Below are 16,425 nucleotides of genomic sequence, written 5' to 3'. Positions count from 1 at the left end.
CGAAGACATGTGGTACAGGTGAAATGAGTAGGCTAAATTGTCTGTAGTGTATGAGTGTGAATGAGTGTGTGTGGATGTTTCCCAGAGATGGGCTGCTGCTGGAAAACGTGCTGGATAAGTTGGCGGTTCATTCCACTGTGGCGGCCCCGGATTAATAAAGGAACTAAGCCAAAAAGAAAATGAATGAATAAACAGACACTTTATTAAAAAATAAAACACATTTTTTGCTGTTGAACATAGATGCCTCATAAATCAGTTTGCTACACAAACCTTAGTTTATTCGTGGTAATTGTAGTAAAATTGTGTTTTTGCAAATGGTCATTATGGAACAAACGTGGTTGGGACAGGGCAGCTCCAAATTAGTAATTAATCCCACTTTATACTTAGCCACTGCCCTTCAGATCACAAGGTTTGACCCATTCATCAGTATTCAATCATTTATCCAGGGTTCAGGACACAGTAATTGCTGTCAAATTTTTACATAAATGCTTTTTTCTCAATTTTGTTATAGTAACAATAAGGTTGTATTAGGTGATGTATTTACTAACATGAACATATGATGAACAATACATTTATTACAGTATTTATTTAGCTTCGTTAACATTATATGAAAATACAGTTGCTTATTGTTAGTCATGTTAACTCAGTGCATTAATTAATGTTCACGACCACACATTTGGATTTTAATAATGCATTACTGTAAATAATGAAATATGATCTATTATTATTATTCATTCATTCATTTTCCTTCAGCTTAGTGCCTTAATTAGATTAGATTAGATTCAACGTTATTGTCATTACACATGTACAAGTACAAGGCAAAGAACTGCAGTTTAGGTCTAACCAGCAGTGCAATAGCAGCAAGTGCAGGATACAGGTATAAGTTATAAAGTGCAGTTATAGAAAAACTATGGTGATATTTACAGATGGATGTACTATCAACATTATATACAGGTTGTATTAGCTATGAACAGCGATTTACAATAAATGAATATATGTAGAGGTTGCTATTAGTAATCAGAAGTGTGCAGATAGATAAACATAATTACAACTGTATATGTACAGTGGGTGTGTACATAATTAGAAATGTCCATGTGCAGTGGGTATGTACAGTTCAAATAATTGAATCAGTGCAATGTAGTGCAATGAATATGTGCAAATTTAAATGTGCAAATGTTAAACAGTGCAGTGATTCATCAGGGCTCGCCACAGCGGAATGAACCGCCAACTATTCCACCATATGTTTCGCACAGCGGATGCCCTTCCAGCTGCAACCCAGTACTGGGAAATATCCATACACCCTCACATGCACACACTCATACACTACGGCCAATTTAGTTAATCCAATTCACCTATAACGCATGTGTTTGGACTGTGGGGGAAACCGAAGCACCCGGAGGAAACCCACGCCAACATGGGGAGAACATGCAAACTCCACACAGAAATGCCAACTGACCCAGCTGAGGCTCGAACTAGTGACCTTCTTGCTTTGAGGTGATCGTGCTACCCACTGCACCACCGTGACGCCCATTAATTATTATTAGTTCATGTTAGTGATACATTCACTGTTAGTGATACATTCACTAATGAAACTTTATTATAGTGTGACCATTTTTTCACCATATTTACTGTTTCATTAAATGTAAAATGCTTTCTATGTATATAAAATTATGTTGTAAGTTAATTTTATAAAAATTACAAATACCAAAATATGATTTATCCTTTACTAGGCATAAGACGATAACCGTTTTCAAGGTATACCACGTGTAGCTAGCGGTTATTAAAACAATCCACGCTTCTAAATACTGATGTCCATATGCGTTTTCTTTATTGAACACCGTGAAAACTAAAAAATAAACAAACCGAATGTTTTACACAAATACTAATCAAAAGGGACATCAAAATAAACAAATAATATACAGCAAAGTGTAGTTTACCGTGTTGGCCTGATAACCAGCTGTAGAATAAGCAGGAGCATTAGACAGGTGCCTGCGTTGAGATCTCACTTTGCTATACATACAAACTCTCACAGGTTAAATCAATCACGAAAGATCATGTGACCTCTGTCTCAAGCCAACCGGAAACAAGTAAAATTATAACATAAACCAATAAACACTCAATAATGAAATACAAATCAATAAACAAAAGCTGAGTGATCAGCGTCAGCTACACTGCGGTTTGGAAAAGTCAAGGTTTTAAAACCGCAAAATCCTCTAGCAGCAAAGATATCCAACAATGTCGTTTTAAAATGTAAAGAAAATCTGTGTTTTTGAAGCTGATGAAGACAGCAGAAGTCCCTAATTCATTTTAATTATTTAGCCTGACATGTTTACTGTTTCAAAATATTATAAATGTTTCTCAATATAGAATATATTGTGTTCAAAGAGGAAAAAAGCTTCAGATTTTAACCCAGACATTTAAAAAGAGCATATTTTAGAGCAGTAATCACAATACCGTGAATATGTTATATCTTTATCCAAGGTTATCATACCGTCAGAATCTTATACCGTCCCATGTCTATCCTTTACCCATATATTAAATGACACATAACCCATGTCAATAAAAACATGATTTATTCCAGATACTTTGAAGGTACAGATATATTCCAGACAGATCTCAGTAAGTCAAAATATGACTAAATATATTAAACATGAACATTTTCACAGTGATAAGTTAACAATAATAATACAATCAATTATAATTATAAATTCATTCAGCGACAATCCATTGTGTTAATTATTTATTTTTCAAAAAGCATTAATGTTATTGTTGGAGAGTTGATCTGTGAGCCAGTTGAGTCCTTCATATAAACCAGATCCCTGAACTGCACTTGTGGACTGAACAAACCACTAAGAGATGGATGGATGGATGGATGGATGGATGGATGGATGGATACACAGATAGAGAGACAGACAGAGAGACAGACAGACAGACAGACAGACAGACAGACAGACAGACAGACAGACAGACAGACAGACAGACAGACAGACAGACAGACAGACAGATAGATAGATAGATAGATAGATAGATAGATAGATAGATAGATAGATAGATAGATAGATAGATAGATAGATAGATAGATAGATAGATAGATAGATAGATAGATAGATAGATAGATAGATAGATAGATAGATAGATAGATAGATAGATAGATAGATAGACGGAGGGAGAGAAAGAGAGAGAGAGAAACCCGTTATTTACTTCTATTCATCTCATTCGTTGACACTGATTGTGTGTGCGTGTGTGTGTTTTTGTGACATGTCAGGACACAAATCTGTATAATGACATGGGTATGACACAGGCATTATGGGAAGATGGTGAATTATGAGGACATTGCTGATCCTCATTTCTCAAAAAGCCTATAATTCATACAGAATGAGTTTTTTTTCAGAAGGTAAAACTGCACACAGTCTCCTGTGAGGGTTGGGTTTAGGGATAGGGTAGGAGCTAGAGCAGAGGTGAGTAGAGTATCCAAAATCTCAAGTAAAAGTACTTGGAGAAATTTTTACTTAAGTAAAAGTAACAAACTTAAAAGTTCCTCAAGTAAAAGTAAAAAAAAAAGTAGCTGATGAAAAAATTACTCAAGTAAATAGTTACTAGTTACTTTTCATTATATATATATATATATATATATATATATATATATATATATATATATATATATATATATATATATATATATATATATATATATATATATATATATATATATACATATACATGTATATATGTATATATATATATATATATATATATATATATATATATATATATATATATATATATATATATATGTATATACACATAAATATTTATACTCACACAGTTAAAGTAAAAATTATTGGCCTCCTGTGAATTTATTTTTCAAATATTTCACATATGAAGTTTAACAGAGTGAGGAATTTTTCAGTATTTTCTTCTGGAGAAAGTCTTATTTGTTTTATATCGGCTGAAATAAAAGCAGTTTTTAATGTTTTTAATACCATTTTAATGTTTTAAAACCATTTTAAAGTCAATATCATTAGCCTTCTTAAGCAATATTTTTTTGATTGTCTACAAACCATCATTAATGATTTGACTAATTACTTGACAAATAACTTGCCTAATTAACCTAGTTAAGCCTTTAAATATCACTTTAAGCTGAACACTAGTATCTTGAAAAATATACAGCAAAATATTATGTAACGTCACTGTCATCATGGCAAAGATTTGTGTTGTGTTGATAACATCTTATTGTTAAACACAAATTGGGGGAAAATATACAGGGGGGGGGCTAATAATTATGACTTAGTACTATATATATATAAACATGACTTTAACAAAAATGGTGTTTGTTCATTTATATATATATAAACACCATTTTTGTTAAAGTCATGTTTAAATGTTATATTTTAATGGTTAACAGTAAGAATGACTAAAATGTGCAGGGCTAATCAATTATTTCATTAAACAGCAGTTTATTTAGTTATCCCATTCATTCCTTCATTTTTTCGGCTGAGTCCCTTTTTAATCTGGGATTGCCACAGCATAATGAACCTCCAACTTATCCAACACGTTTTTACGCAGCAGGTGCCCTTCCAGCCGCAACCCATCTCTGGGAAACATCCACACACACACACACACTCATTCCCTCATACACTACGGACAATTTAGCCTACCCAATTCACCTGTACCACATGTCATGGACTGTGGGGGAAACCGGAGCACCCGTAGGAAACCCACACAAACGCAGGGGGAACATGCAAACTCCACACAGAAATGCCAACTGACCCGGCCAAGGCTCGAACCAACGACCTTCTTGCTGTGCACTACCTACTGCGCCCCTGCGTCGCCCTAATTATCCCATAGTTACCATTAATAATGTTCAAATTGGGATAATGTTGACACTTGCCACTATGTGTTTTTTCAGGTTGGAGCTGTAGTTCATGTATATGTTGCAACGTCAGTTCGATGTACAGTGCGCATCCCAGTAACGTTATTGTTGGTACCATCTTGGACCGAAAACATAGACTGAATTTGAGTCCATGCGTGACCTGGTCTGATAAACTCACTACACAGACAGTGCGACCGTCCTTCTCGGAACCGCAGAAGGCCATGGTATGTCGTGACCGCAGTATAAACCATTTGGGCAGAGCTGAGCTCAAGCAAGGAGGAGCTTGAGCTCCAGCTCCTCCTTCCTTGCACTTCTTCTACGAGTGATGTCACTGGGGGTTGGGGTAGGGGTGGGTGTACGCATTAAAACAGCTTATAGGAGGAGGAGCGAGAGCTCAAGCTCCCCCTCGCTGGAGCTCAAGTGCCTCTGAAGTCGAGCAGTCCTCGACTTCAGCATCATTCCAACATAAGTGCGCTCTAACCAAAAGCGGGAGACGCGTCTCTATAGTAACCTCTCGCGACACAACCTCTCCAATGCGGCGCCTCGCGATATTTGCAAACAAGTCATATGAATCATTTATTATAATTTGACAGCAAGGGTGCAATTCTGGTCTGAGAGGTGGGGGGGACCAAATCTGAGTGATGGTGATACTGTAGTTGTGGAATGTTGGTGATAGTTGTAGAAATGTGCAGCAATGTTGAGTAATTGTTTTAACCACTGATCAAGTCACGTCAGATTTATTAATGCAGTGAATCATCTGATTTTCATTGAGCAGGTGTAATATTCATTAATATTAATTATTCAAATGATATTTTCACTAAGGTACCGCTGTTTGGGGTCGAATTATGGTACATCATCATTAACCTGCAGACTGCATTCTGCTCACGGGGCTGCGAGAAAATAAATAATAAGAGCGGAGCTGCGGCAAAATAATGAGTAAAAAGACTGAGGCTATGGTCAAATAATAAATAAATGAAAAAAGTGCGACTGCTGAGAGTGCGAGCAGCTAGGGACACCGGCCCTCACGGCCATAAAACGGACCGGCCCACCGGGAATTCTCCCGGTCCTCCCGATTAGCCAATCCGGGCCTGTGCTAATGTTATATCTAAAAAAAGTGAGGGGGAAATGTCCCCTGTGCCCCGCGGGAATTGCGCCACTGTTTGACAGTAATGGAGGAACGCCGCCAAATGTTTTTTTGCTAATTTACTTGAGTAAAAGTACATATTTTAAAATGTACTCAAAAAGTACACGCTACCCAACTATTTCACTCAAGTAAATGTAATGAAGCAAATTCTACCCACCTCTTGGTTAGAGTCATAGAAAATACAGTTTTACAGTATAAAAACAAAGCAAACCTATGTGATGTCCCCACAATTCACACAAAAAGGTGTGTGTGAGAGCATGTGTGCGTGTGTTTGTGTGTGTGTGTGTGTGTGTGTGTGTGTGTTCAAAGTTCCTTTCAATAAATGTTAGTTCACTCGGCCGTCATTTTGCGATGCCCTCAGGCAACTCATCCAAAAGCAAAGTCCAGTCTGAATGAATGAGGGAATCCTGAAACCTCGACAACTACTCGCTGAACTCTCAATTAAATTACAGAATTCAAATCAACAACAAAATCTGAAGTGAACTGTCCATTTACTGTTATTACTTAAGCCCTAATTACACTTAAAACTATACATGTATGTGTGTGTGTGCGCGTGTGTGTATGAATGTTTGTATATGTGTATGTGTACATGTGTATGCATGTTTGTATAAGTGTATGTGTATACATGTGTGTGGGTTTGTGTGTATGCATGTTTGTATGTGTATGTGTGTATGAATTTTTGTATGTGTATAAACGTGTGTGTGTGTGTGTGTGTCTGTTAGTGTTTTTGAGTTTGAGTGTATGCATATTTGTCTACGTTTGTTTGTGTGTGTCACCTGTCTTCCAGTCAGAGCATGTAAACCCAGTCTGTCTGTCAGCTCATGGACCGGCATGGCTTTGGGTAAATCCTGCTTATTAGCCAGAACCAGTAAAACAGCGCCTCTCGTCTCGTCCTCTGCTAGCATTGAACTTATCACTTCTGCTGCCCTTTCAATCCTTTCATGATCACTGCTGTCCACAACAAAGATCAGACCCTGAATAATACAAACACACACAGAATCTACATTATGGGTCAGTATTTTATAGCCAGATATTGTGCGCAAGTATAAGTAAAGTTCTTACCTGGCAATTCTGATAATAATATTTCCAAAAACTTCTGAGTTTGCTGTGATAACCAATATCGCACACAGTGAATGAGATGTTTTTATACTCAACCGTCTCCACATTAAAACCTAGAGAAAACGTGATACTTCATCAGTGATAAAGCAGTTAGACATGTATACTTTTAACTACAGTAAATACGCTCACCGGCCACTTTATTAGGTACACCTGTCCAACTGCTCCTTAAGGCAAATTTCTAATCAGCCAATCACATGGCAGCAACTCAATGCATTGAGGCATGAAGACATGGTCAAGATGATCTGCTGCAGTTCAAAGCGAGCATCAGAATGGAGAAGAAAGGGGATTTAAGTGACTTTGAATGTGGCATAGTTGTTGGTGCCAAACGGGCTGGTCTGAGTATTTCAGAAACTGCTGATCTACTGGGATTTTCACTCACAACCATCTCTAGGGTTTACAGAGAATGGTCTGACAAAGAGGAAATATCCAGTGAGCGGCAGTTCTGTGGGCGCAAATGCCTTGTTGACGTCAGAGGAGAATGGCCAGACTGGTTCCAGCTGATAGAAAGGCAACAGTAACTCAAATTAGCACTCGTTACAACCGAGGTCTGCAGAAGAGCATCTCTGAACGCACAACACGTCCAACCTTGAGGCAGATGGGCTACAGCAGCAGAAGACCACACCGGGTGCCACTCCTGTCAGCTAAGAACAGGAAACTGAGACTACAATTCGCACAGGCTTACTAAAATTAGACAATAGAAGATTGGAAAAACGTTGCCTGGTCTGATGAGTCTTGATTTCTTCTATGACATTCGGATGTTGGGTCAGAATTTGACATCCTTTGGGATGTGGTGGAACAAGAGATATGCATCTTTATGTGCAGCCGACAAATCTGCAGCAACTGCATAATGCTATCATGTCAATATGGAGCAAAATCTCTGAGGAATATTTCCAGTACCTTGCTGAATCTATGCCACGAAAGATTAAGGCAGTTCTAAAGGCAAAAGGGGTCCAACCCGCTACTGGTAAGCTGTACCTAATAAAGTGGCCGGTGAGTGTATATCTGTTTAACGAATAGTTTTACCAATAGTTGCGATACTTGCGACAGCTTCACCGAGTTTGAGTTGGTAGAGAACTGTAGTTTTGCCTGCACCATCCAGACCAACTGGGAAGATACATATTTACATTCATTCAATAAAAATTATGAATATTTTAAATATGAGTTATTTTCTGATTATAAACAGCCACTCAATTACACTCATTACAATAATTTAAGTACATAATAACGATCGAGATACTATTCTGTCTATATGTCTATAATAATAAACAATAGCTAAATTGTAAAATGTGCATGCAATATTGACTCACCCATCACCAATCTGATCTGCTTCTTTCCTTTAAAGAGACGAGAGAATATCTGTGAGAAAAAGCTGCCCATGTTTACAACAAAAGACGGGTGTTTGATAATGTGTGCTGAAAATGTCTGAGAGACGGTGATGTGTGTGTGTGTGTGTAGTGTTTTGATTTCTGCAAACTTTTGCTGATCGACAGCTCGCCACCTCAACTCACACAAGCCGCGCTCCGCTTTTCCGCTTCTCTGAAGCATTCGATATGACGTCACCAACCGTCACGTGTCCAAACACACCTTTAAAAGGTATAGAAAGGTAGACCAGGGATTCCAAATCTTTTCCTTATGAAGGGCCAAAAACCAAACTTGATTGAGGCTAGTGGGATAATTTCCTAACTTATTTAAAAAAAGTTAAAGATAACTAGCAAACATTGCTTTATACTAACCAATACAATATATATATATATACATATATACATATAAATATATATATATACATATATATATATATATATATATATATATATATATATATATATATATATATATATATATATATTGACATTTTATATTGAACTTATCGCAGTAAAAACAAAAACAATCTCATTTGTAAAAGAATGGAGTTACACTAGATATAGCCTTGATTTGCTCACTGATGTCGTCTGTCCTCTATCTGTCGAGTGACAGTATTTACATTTTTAAAAATTTGATTCATTAACAACATTTCATTCATTTTTTTTTTTGTAGCTCAGCAATAAAACCCCCAACCCTTTCCATCATTCTCACTCTCTTCTAAGATGGGATGGTGGGCCAAATCAAAGTCTACAATGGGCCAACTTTGGCCTACGAGCCCTACTTTGGGCATCTCTGGAATACACTGTATAGACTTCAATGAGGTTTGCCTAGAAGTTTTGATAAAAGTATTAATCAACCTTAAAAACTCGCAGATGCGTAGACTTGCATTAAATAAGAGTCCATTGTTATTTTAAAGTGTCTTGCAAAAAAACAGACCGTATATATATATATATATATATATATATATATATATATATATATATATATATATATATATAATTTGTTTTATTTTATTTATTTTCAAAAAGTCTGGTAGCAATAAATGACAATTAATATCTCACTTTCTCTCACTGTAAAATATTCAACACAATTGTTTTTCTGGTTCAATATGTTCATGGTTATATATTCTATATTTATTATACATTATAATTAAGATATATAGGCATATTTAAAGGCATAACTTTTAACTTTTAACATATATTGAATGACACACAACCTTACTAATGTGAATAAAAAGATGATTTATTCTAAACAGATGTCAGCAAGTCAATATATAATATAATATGATACATATTAACCTAATATAAAATATAATATAAAAAATATTTTACAGTGGTACATTAACAATACATCAAATACAGCAGCACAATAAAAATAAGCCACAGTACAGCAGTGGAGAATCATTTATAAACCAATTCAGCTACAATCCATTGTGTTTGGCACACATTTCTGTAAATTAAATAATAAAATAATATATTTTTATAGTAGTATATACACAAAATATAATAAACTAATTACATTGAAATATTTCTAATAATATATTTTATATTTTGTATTATCGTTTGGAGAGTTGATTGGAGAGCCAGTCGAGTCCTTCATATAAACCAGATCCCTGAACTGCACATGTGGACTGAACAAACCACTGAGAAAGAGAGAGACATAGATAGATAGAGAGGGAGAGAGAGAGTTATCAGTTATTCAATTCAATTTAATGTAGCTTTATTGGCATGAAAGTCAAATATAACACAACGTTATCAAAACAACAATAACAAAAAGCATACTATACACAATTTATAAATAAAAGGAAAAAATAAAATAATAATAATAACAAACACACACAAATAGTTATAGTATAAATGTTATCACTATAAATAGATATATAATTAATAATTGCACAATAAATAAATAAATAAACATCTGTTCAGCTCATTTTATTTATTTCAATTCATTTACACTGTGTATGTTTGTGTGAGTGTGTTTGTTTATGTGTGTGTATATATATATATATATATATATATATATATATATATATATATATATATATATATATATATATATGAGTGTGTGTTTGTATGTATGCATGTGTGTGTGTGTGTGTGTGTGTGTATTACTGGTTTTGGTGGTTTACAGGCACAGTTTTATGTATAATGACATGTGTATCACCTAGTTATACTCTATTACGGTGATTTACAGAGACGTTCCTGATGTCCTTGTAATTCAAAATGCTTCAAAATCATACCAGTGAGAGTTGGGTTTAAGGATAAGGCCAAACAATAAGCATTTTTTACAGCATAAAATATATGATGACTATGCAGAGTCTTTATAAACCATAAATGCTAACATGTGTGTGTGTGTGTTACCTCTCTTCCACTCAGTGCACGTAAACCCAGTCTGTCTGTCAGCTCATGGACCGGCATGGCTTTGGGTAAATCCTGCTTGTTAGCCAGAACTAGTAAAACAGCGTCTCTCAATTCATCCTCGGCCAGCATTGCATTCAGTTCTTCAGCTGCTGTTTCAATCCTTTCATGATCACTGCTGTCCACAACAAAGATCAGACCCTGAATAATACAAACACACAGAGAATCTACATTAAAAGGCAATATTTAATAGCCAGATATTATGTGCACGTTTATTTTAAATTCTTACCTGGCTGTACTGATAATAATACTTCCAAAGACCTCTTATTTTGGTCTGACCACCGACATCCCACACAGTGAATGAGATGTTTTTATATTCAACCGTCTCCACATTAAAACCTGGAGTGGACATTTTATATATAATTATTGATAAAGCTGTTAGACATGTATAGTTTTAACCACAGTAAATATACAAATCTTACCAATAGTTGGAATAGTTGAGACAACTTCACCAAGCTTGAGTTTGTAGAGGACTGTAGTTTTCCCTGCTGCATCCAGACCAACTGGGATAATACATGTTTACATTTATTCAAAGGGAATGACTAACATTTAAAATATTAATAATTATTTATTAATAAGCTAGCTACTCATTTAGGATCGTTATTATGGTTTAAGTACATCATAATAAACAGTAGCCAAATTTTAAAGTATGCATAAAATACATACATACTCACCCATCACCAATCTGATCTGCTTCTTTCCTTCAAAGAGACGAGAGAATATCTGTGAGAAAAAGTTGCCCATGTTTACAATACAAACACAGAATGTGCTGAAAGAAATGCTCGGAGTGCGAGGCACAGATTGTCTGTGTTTGATGATGGAGTGTGTGTGTGTGTGTGTATGTGTGTGTGTGTTTTATAGGGCTTTCTTACTTTCGGTTTGATCGACAGCTCAACACCGCCATTCTCACTCAAGACTCGCTGCAAATCCAACGCGTTCGATATGACGTCACCAACAGTATCACGTGTCCAAACAGACCTTTAAAAATACATGATGGAAATCTAGTTTTGGCGTACTTGTGTAGATAATTGTTAACCTGGATCAGTGTATTTTGTATTTATATATATATATATATATATAAATATATATATACATACATACATACATACACATATATACATACATATACATATATATATAAATATATACACATATATATATACATACATATATATATATATATATACATATATACACATATATATATATACATATATACACATATATATATACATATACACATATATATATATATATATACACATATATATGTATATATATATATATATATATATATATATATATATATATATATATATATATATATATATATATATATATATATATATATATATATATATATATATATATGTTATGAAGCGGACAGGAGACAGAGGTAAGGAAACGTTAGGGTGTTTATTAAATGACAACAAGGAGCACATGAAGGATAGCCAGGAGGATCAGGAATGATGTTGGGGTCTTTTCCTCCGTGGCTGGGTAACAGGAATACACGAGGATGGACAGCACACACCAGATACAGCTGACAGAGGATGACACAGACTTGGAAGGACTGGAAGACAGGACGATTCGGGTGGACCAGGAAGACTAGGAGGAATACAAAGAGAACAGGTAAGTAAAGCGTTTGTTTTAGCTGAGGATGACTACGCTGAGTGGTCGCTCAGTTGTCCGCTTTCGTCGAGACGAGCCCGGACAATGAGCGACTGGAGTGCTGTGCTTTTATCTGGTGCTCGTGAATGTGATGCAGCTGTGTGCTCATTAGAAGTCAGGTGATGGTGATCTTCGTGAGTGGGGATCGTGAGAGCCTGACCAATCCGTGACAGTACCCCCCTCCCCAGGGCCCGCTCCTGAGGGCCGACACCTCCGACGCCGTGGTGGTCTCCCTCTGCCTCTAGGCGCTGGGAACTCAGGGTGGCTCTCATGAAACTCCACCATGAGACTAGGATCGAGAATATCAGCTCTGGGAACCCATGTCCTTTCTTCGGGGCCGTACCCTTCCCAGTCCACCAGGTACTCCAACTGGCCACCACGACGTCGGGAACGCAAGATCTCCTTCACTGCGTAGACGGCTCCTTCTTCTAGGAGCAGTGGAGGAGGGGGTTCCTCTTCGTGGTCAGGCTCTGTGGAGGGAAGAACAGGATCGTGATAGGGTTTCAGGAGTGATACGTGGAATGTAGGGTGAATACGGTAGTGAGAGGGTAATTGTAGTTTGTAGGTGACGGGGTTAACCTGTTCCACGATGGTGAAGGGACCAACAAATCGGGGACTTAACTTGCGAGAGGGCAGTCGCATGCGTATGTCCCGGGTGGATAGCCACACCTTTTGTCCGGGTGTGTATCTGGGTTCTTCAGACCTTCTTCTATCGGCGGTTACCTTGCTTCGACGGACTGCCCTCTGCAGATGTTGATGAGCCTCGTCCCAGACTCTCTCGCTCTCCCGGAACCAGTGATCCACTGCGGGGACATCAGATGGTTCGCCATCCCAGGGAAAGAGCGGTGGTTGGAAGCCCAGGACGCACTGGAATGGCGTGAGTCCGGTGGAGGGTTGCCGCAGTGAATTTTGGGCATATTCTGCCCAGCCCAAATACTGGCTCCAGGAGCTCTGGTGACCACTGCAGAAGGTCCTCAGGAACCGTCCCACCTCCTGAATCTTCCTCTCTGTCTGCCCGTTGGTTTGGGGATGATATCCAGAAGAGAGGCTGACGGCCACACCTAGGAGCTTGAAGAAGGCTTTCCATAGACGTGAGATGAACTGTGGACCTCTGTCCGACACAATATCTTCTGGAATACCAAATGACCTGAAGACTTGATTAAAGATATTGTCGGCTGTTTCAAAGGCTGTGGGAAGACCTTTCAGAGGGATTAGTTTGACAAACTTTGAGAATCTATCTACGATGACTAGAATACAGGTATTACCTTCTGACGAGGGGAGGTCAGTGATAAAGTCCACTCCTAGGTGTGACCAGGGACGGTTCGGAATCGGCAAGGGATGGAGCTTTCCAGCGGGTAGATGACGTGGGCTCTTGGATTGGGCACAGTCCTTACAGCCCTGAACATATTGCCTCACATCCCTTGCCATGTTTGGCCACCAGAATCGTTGGGATACTAGCGAGAGAGTATTGTTGATCCCTGGATGTCCAGTGCCTAGCGAGGTATGTAAGGAGTGGATCAGATCTACCCGGTGTTCAGGTGGTATGAACTGCCGATGAGGAGGGCATCCCGGCGGAGCAGGGGCTTCCGGAGTGGCAACGACTGGAGGAGCGTTCCAGGTGATCGGACAAATGGAGATGTGTTCGGGAAGAATCTTCGTTGGGAGTTCTTCATGATCGTGATGCTCGTGTAAACGAGAGAGAGCGTCTGCTCTTAGATTCTTGGGTCCTGGACGATAGGAAATGGAGAAATCAAAACGTGAGAAGAAAAGTGACCATCTGGCTTGACGTGGACATAGTCTCTTGGCCTCTTTGATATATTGGAGGTTTTTGTGATCTGTGATCACCTGGAACGGATGTTTGGCTCCCTCCAACCAGTGACGCCACTCCTCCAAGGCTAGCTTGATTGCTAGAAGCTCCCTGTCTCCTATGCTGTAATTCTGCTCCGCCGGGCTCAACTTCCGAGAGAAATAGGCACAGGGATGCAGTCGGGGCGGTGTATCATGATGTTGGGATAATACTGCCCCGACGCCGGTGGTGGATGCGTCCACTTCCACCACGAAAGGAAGATTTGGGTCAGGATGAGTCAGGAGTGGGGCCCTTGTGAACTCCTTCTTAAGAAGGCGGAAGGCTGCGGCTGCTTCTTTGGTCCACTCCAGTCCTTTGGGTTTACCCTTGAGGAGATTAGTGAGAGGTGATGTAATCCTGCTGTAGTCCTTGATAAACCGTCTATAAAAGTTAGCAAACCCAAGAAACCTCTGGAGCTCCTTAATGGAAGTGGGTTCTGACCAGGATAGAACAGCCTCAATTTTCTTCCCATCCATACGTATACCGGTTTGGTCAATGATGTATCCCAAGAAATGAATCGACTTCTGGTGGAATGAGCATTTCTCCGCTTTGAGGTAGAGGTGATGTTCTCTCAATGTGTGTAGGACCTCCGCAACGTGTTGGCGATGTTCGGCCTCACTCCGGGAGTAAATGAGGATGTCATCTATGTACACTATTACAAAGTGGTGAAGAAACTCCCGGAGGACTTCATGAATGAAGTTTTGGAATACGGAGGGGGCGTTGACCAGACCGTAAGGCATGACCTCATATTCATAGTGGCCAGTAGGGGTCACGAATGCTGTCTTCCATTGGTCCCCCTCACGTATTCTTATCAGATTATACGCGCTGCGGAGGTCCAATTTAGTGAAGACTTTAGCTTCTCGGAGCTGTTCCAAAGCGGCTGGTACCAGAGGAAGGGGAGATCGGTATTTTACTGTACCGTTATTTAGGACCCTGTAGTCGATGCATGGACGCAGCCCTCCGTCCTTCTTGGCCACAAAGAAGAAGCTTGAGGCGGCTGGTGATTTTGAGTGACGTATGTACCCCTGACTCAGAGCCTCCCTTATGTAATCTTCCATTGCCTGATTCTCTGGAAGCGAGAGCGGGTAGATCCTACCTCTTGGCAACTGGGCATCTGGAACTAGGTCGATCGCGCAGTCCCATGGCCGATGCGGCGGTAGCTGGGAAGCTCTCTTGGGGCAGAAGACATCATGAAAGGAGCTGTACTCCTTAGGAATGTGGATAGACTGTTTCTCAGGAGGACTCTCGACCGATGTTGTAAACAAAGAAATGGGGTTCCGACCTTGAAGAGGGAGATTTGGAAAACAGGTAGGTGTACATCCAGATCCCCATTTCTTTATCTCTCCTGTGCCCCAAGAGATGATGGGATCGTGCTTCACCAGCCACGGGCGCCCTAGAATGATGTCCATATTTGCACCCTCCAGAACCAGAAATTGAATCCTCTCTTGATGTAACAACCCCACTTGAAGAAGGATGTCTTCGCATTGTCGATGGATACGGGTCGAAGATCGAGTGCACTGGGTTATCGGTTGTATCTGGTATATATGCGAGGACGCCTCAGTACGTAGGTGGAGTTGACGACAGAGGGATTGGGAGATGAAGTTCCCTGCTGACCCGGAGTCGATGAGGGCTGTGACAAGGAGAGAAATAGAGGCAGTAGTTATTTGTACGGTGGTAGTAAGTGGTTTACATTGTTCAATATTCGTACTGAATACACTCACTGAAGTCCGAATGGGACGAAGGGGACACTCCATACGGGTGTGTCCACTGACACCGCAGTATAGACACAGACCCCGGGTCAGCCTCCTCTGTCGTTCCGCTGATGTCAGTCTTCCAGACTCTATTATCATGGGTTCTGGTTCTGGAGAGGCTGTGGACTCAGGCGATTGGAGGAGTGCAGACGAGGGGGTGATGGTGTTCTGTTGATAGGAACGGAGACGATCGGAACATCGGAGAGAATGTTGGATGAATCTCTCCAGACCCATAGTATCATCTA

The 16,425-nt window shown here is 39.1% G+C and overlaps 1 protein-coding gene and 1 pseudogene across 1 annotated transcript; both read right to left on the bottom strand.

Annotated features, from left to right (window-relative positions):
• Positions 1 to 2,416: 2,416 nt before the first annotated feature.
• Positions 2,417 to 8,666, bottom strand: LOC130237177 (ADP-ribosylation factor 4-like). Its single transcript, XM_056468042.1, has 5 exons — positions 8,444 to 8,666; positions 8,160 to 8,240; positions 7,080 to 7,189; positions 6,794 to 6,991; positions 2,417 to 2,849 (listed from the first exon to the last, which is right to left on the bottom strand). The coding sequence occupies exons 1-5, from the start codon at positions 8,511 to 8,513 to the stop codon at positions 2,748 to 2,750; spliced, it is 561 nt and encodes a 186-aa protein (XP_056324017.1). The 5' UTR covers positions 8,514 to 8,666; the 3' UTR covers positions 2,417 to 2,747.
• A 1,056-nt stretch (positions 8,667 to 9,722) lies between these two features.
• The window catches only part of LOC130237105 (ADP-ribosylation factor 4-like), an 11,757-nt pseudogene continuing 5,054 nt past the window's right edge, over positions 9,723 to 16,425 (bottom strand).

The sequence above is a fragment of the Danio aesculapii genome, chromosome 11 (genome assembly GCF_903798145.1).
Source record: "Danio aesculapii chromosome 11, fDanAes4.1, whole genome shotgun sequence".
Taxonomy (NCBI): Eukaryota; Metazoa; Chordata; class Actinopteri; order Cypriniformes; family Danionidae; genus Danio; species Danio aesculapii.
This window is presented reverse-complemented; position numbering and strand designations above follow the sequence as displayed.